General features: G+C 49.7%; 1 protein-coding gene across 1 annotated transcript; it reads right to left on the bottom strand.

Annotated features, from left to right (window-relative positions):
- On the bottom strand, window positions 1,101–1,526 carry LOC109233885 (RNA-directed DNA polymerase homolog; the record flags this gene model as incomplete). Its single annotated transcript, XM_019399738.1, has 1 exon — window positions 1,101–1,526. A coding segment is annotated over one exon (426 nt), but the record flags the coding sequence as incomplete, so codon positions are not given.

The raw sequence follows: 4,737 nt of genomic DNA, 5'->3' as shown, positions 1-4,737 counted from the left end.
ATGCTCATATTTCACTTGCTGACAATTAAGACACCGGGCTACATACTCCACAATATCTCTCTTCATCCTCCGCCACCAATAGTGCTGTCTAAGATCCTGATACATCTTTGCGGCACCCGGATGAATGGAATACCGCGAGCTATGGGCCTCTTCCAGTATCAACTCCCGAAGCCCATCCACGTTGGGCACGCAAATCCGGCCCTGCATCCTCAACACACCATCATCTCCAATGGTCACATCCCTGGCATCATCATGCTGAACCCTGTCCTTAAGGACAAGCAAATGCGGATCATCATACTGACACTCCCTGATGCGGTCATACAAGGAAGACCGAGAAACCACACAAGCCAACACTCGACTGGGCTCTGAAATATCTAATCTCACAAATCGGTTGGCCAAGGCCTGAACATCAACTGCAAATGGCCTCTCCTCAACTGGAATGTATGCCAAGCTCCCCATACTCACCGACTTCCGGCTCAAAGCATCGGCCACTACATTGGCCTTCCCCGGGTGATACAGGATAGTAATGTCATAATCCTTAAGTAACTCCAACCATCTACGCTGCCTCAAATTAAGATCCTTTTGCTTGAACAAATGCTGAAGACTGCGATGATCAGTGAATACCTCCAAATCTTCAGTGCATGAACTATAGCTGCTAGCTCCAAGTCATGGACGGGGTAGTTCTGCTCATGGGGCTTCAACTGACGAGAAGCATACGCAATAACTCTACCCTCCTGCATCAAAACACAACCAATCCCAACTCTCGAAGCATCGCAATATACCGTATAAGATCCTGAAGCTGATGGCAAGAGTAACACTGGAGCTGTGGTCAAAGCCGTCTTGAGCTTCTGAAAGCTCTCCTCACACTCGTCCGACCATACAGATGCGACACCCTTCTAAGTCAACTTAGTCAAGGGCGATGCAATAGAGGAAAGTCCCTGCACAAAACGGAGATAGTAACCTGCCAACCCTAGGAAGCTACGAATCTCTGTGGCTGAGGTCGGTCTAGGCCAACTCTGCACCGCCTCTATCTTCTTTAGGTCAACCTGAATACCCTCACTGGATACCACATGTCCCAAGAAAGCCACTGAACCGAGCCAGAACTCACATTTGGAGAACTTTGCATAAAGCCTCTCCTCCCTTAATCTCTGCAATACAACTCTCAATTGCTGCGCGTGCTCCTCCTGACTGCGCGAGTGTACCAGTATGTCATCAATGAATACTATTACAAATGAATCCAGGTAAGGCCGGAACACACTGTTCATCAGGTGCATGAAAGCTGCTGGGGCATTGGTCAGCCCGAAAGACATGACAAGAAATTCATAGTGACCATATCTAGTCCTGAAAGCAGTCTTATGAATATCTGAGTCCCTGATTTTTAACTGGTGGTAACCCGAACGGAGATCAATTTTTGAGAACACCCTCGCTCCCTGAAGCTGGTCAAATAAATCATCAATGTGAGGTAAGGGGTACTTGTTTTTAATTGTTACCTTGTTCAACTGCCTATAATCGATGCACATTCTCATCGTGCCATCCTTCTTCTTCACAAATAGAACTGGTGCACCCCAAGGTGACACACTAGGCCGAATGAACCCTTATCCAGGAGCTCCTGAAGCTGCTCCTTCAATTCTTTCAACTCCGCTGGGGCCATGCGATATGGTGGAATAGAAATGGGCTGAGTGCCCGGCACCAGGTCAATTGCCAAAATCAATGTTCCTGTCCGGCGGCATACCCGGCAGGTCTGCAGGAAACACATCGGGAAACTCCCTCACAACAGGAACTGACTCAATGCTAGGAGTCTCAGCTCCCACATCTCTCACAAACGCCAAATAGGAAAGACAACCCTTTCCAACCATACGCCGGGCCTTCAAGAAAGAAATAACTCTGCTAGGAATATAGTCAGTCACACCACGCCACTCGATCCGCGGTACACCCGGCATAGCCAAAGTGACTGTCTTAGCATAACAGTCTAGAATAGCATGACACGGAGATAACCAGTCCATGCCCAGGATAATATCGAAATCTACCATATTCAGTAGCAATAAATCAACTCGGGTCTCCAGACCCCCAATAGTCACCAAACACGACCAGTATACATGGTCCACAATAATGGTGTCGCCCACCGGGGTAGACACATGAACAGGTAAGGCAAGACACCCTCGGGTCGTACCCAAATGATGAGCAAAGTATGAAGATACATATGAATAGGTAGAACCGGGATCAAATAATACTGAGGCGTCTCTGTGACAGACTGAAATAATACCTGTAATGACAGCGTCTGAAGCGATGGCATCTGTCCTGCCCGGCATCGCGTAGAAACGAGCCTGGCCACCGCCTGATTGATCTCCACCTCTGGGGCGACCCCTGGCTGCCTGATCTCCACCCTTAGCTGACTGGGCGGGTGGTGAAGTAACTGGAGCAGAAGTCGAGGGCTGACCCCTATGTTGATGCTGTCTGCCACGAAGGCGAGGGCACTGCCTCTTAAAATGACCCAACTCTCCGCACTCATAGCAGCTGCCCGGTACTGAAGATGGGGACTAATGAAAACCTCTCGCACCGGAGTGACTAGCAGATGCACTCGGCGTAGAAGAACCCTGAACTGATGGGGCATGAGATGAACTCTGAGCTGGGAGGGCGCTGAGTGAAGTCTGACCCTGCTGGGGGCCATGATGACCACGGCCTGAAGATCCCCCACGATATTCTGGACGAGCTGACTGAGCAGGCCTGAAAGAGTGACCTCTACCCTGCTAGAACTGACCCCTCGAAGGAGCACCACTGTAACTGCCCGATCCACGAGGCCTCTTAGCCTCCCTCTCCTCTCGCTCTCTATGGCGAACTGACTCAATCTCGCGAGCAATGTCTACCACCTCCTCAAACGTAGCACCCAGTACTCTCTCTCTAGTCATCAGAATACGGAGATGGTAGTTAAGAACATCCACAAATCTCCTGATCCTCTCGCGATCTGTTGGAACCATCCAAGTAGCATAACGAGCCAGCTGGGAAAACCTCACCTCATACTGAGTTACTGTCATGTCTCCCTATGTCAACCACTCAAACTGCCTACGCAACTCTTCCCTGCGGGACTGAGGTATATACTTCTCCAGAAAAAGAGCTGAGAACTGCTGCCAAGTCAGAGGTGCTGCACCGGCAGGCCTACGCCTCTCAAAGTCCTCCCACCAAGTAAGAGCATCCCCCGTGAACTGAAAAGTAGTAAATGCCACACCACTCGACTCAAGGATCCCTGCCGTACGGAGCATACGCTGGCATCTGTCAAGAAAACTCTGGGCATCCTCGCCCTCAGCACCACCGAATGTCGGAGGCTGGAGTCTACCAAACCTCTCGAGACGACGCTGCTCATCGTCTGGCATAGCTGGAACCACAAAACCCTGAGCTGGTGCAACCTGCTGAGCTGGAGGTGCCTCCGGTGTCTGTAGCCCCTGCACTCCCTGCGCAGGTGTGCGAGCATCGGGGGTCTGATTGCCTCCCCCGGTCTGTGAAGTAGCTGCTGCTGCTGTGGTGGCTGAAACTGCTTGAGCCAAACCAGTACAGACCGTCAAGATCTGTGCCAAGGTCTCCTGAAGACCCGGAATCACAATAGGCACAGCTGGTGCCTGAGCAGGTGCTGCTGGAGTCTCCACCGCTGGAGCCTGATCCTGAGCTGGGGCAATCGTAGGATTAGCAGGTTCTGTCCCAGCTGCTCTACCCCTGCCACGACCACGACCGCGCCCACGGCCTCTGGCAGCCTCAGTAGGTGGCACTGGTGGTCGTCCGTCACGTTCGGTAGCTCGTGTTCTCACCATCTGTGAGAGAATAGAATAACAAAGATTTAGTTCACAGTTCAACAAAGTCGCACTACAAGAGTTTCAAGAATATGGAGTATTTCCTAAAGGTTCTGTAGCCTCTCGAGGATAAGTACAGACGTCTCCGTACCGATCCACGAGACTCTACTAAACCGACTCATGATTCGCGAGACCAAGTAACCTAGGCTCTGATACCACCTTATCACGACCCCAAACCCCGGTCGTGATGGCGCCCAACATATTGCTAGGCAAGCCCGACCATTTATACAACCTTAGCCAAATAACCTATATGAATAAATAAATATTCACTACTATAATACCAATTTAGCACGAAAATTCTGATATAATCTCTAACATTCGAAAACCCCAAAATAAAATACTAAATAGCCCACCGAATCTGGTGTCACGAACATGAGCCTCTAAAACAGATCATCCACCTAATCACCAATCCGACTAGGAAAGAAAATGCGAATAAAAGAATAAAGATAGATGGGAGAGATCAGAGCTGCGAACGCCATGCAGCTACCTTGATACTCCCGGATAATGCTGCTCAGCTAACACGAGTCCTCACTCACCCTGTGGTGTACCTGAATCTGCACACAAGGTGCAGGGAGTATTGTGAGTACTTCCAACTCAGAAAGTAATAAATATAAATAAAGTCTGAGGATCAGAAATCCTAAATAAACACAAAGTAAAGCTATAAATACAACAACGTGGACCAATAGCATAATACGGTAAACATTAAAAACAGTTATAATAAAGTCACACCAGAAGGAGAATAAATAACAAGTAAATATGCAATGCAACACATAAACCGGTACCTCCAGTACCCCGCTGCGGCCGTGCAGCCCGCTCCATTTATTTAACGTCGACGGCGCTCACTGGGGGTGTGCAGACTCCGGGAGGGGCCCCTTACGGCCCAAGCGCAATAATAAGC

Source organism: Nicotiana attenuata, chromosome 10 (genome assembly GCF_001879085.1).
Source record: "Nicotiana attenuata strain UT chromosome 10, NIATTr2, whole genome shotgun sequence".
Taxonomy (NCBI): domain Eukaryota; kingdom Viridiplantae; phylum Streptophyta; class Magnoliopsida; order Solanales; family Solanaceae; genus Nicotiana; species Nicotiana attenuata.
The sequence above is the reverse complement of the archived record's forward strand: the minus strand, read 5'-3'. Positions and strand labels throughout refer to the sequence as shown.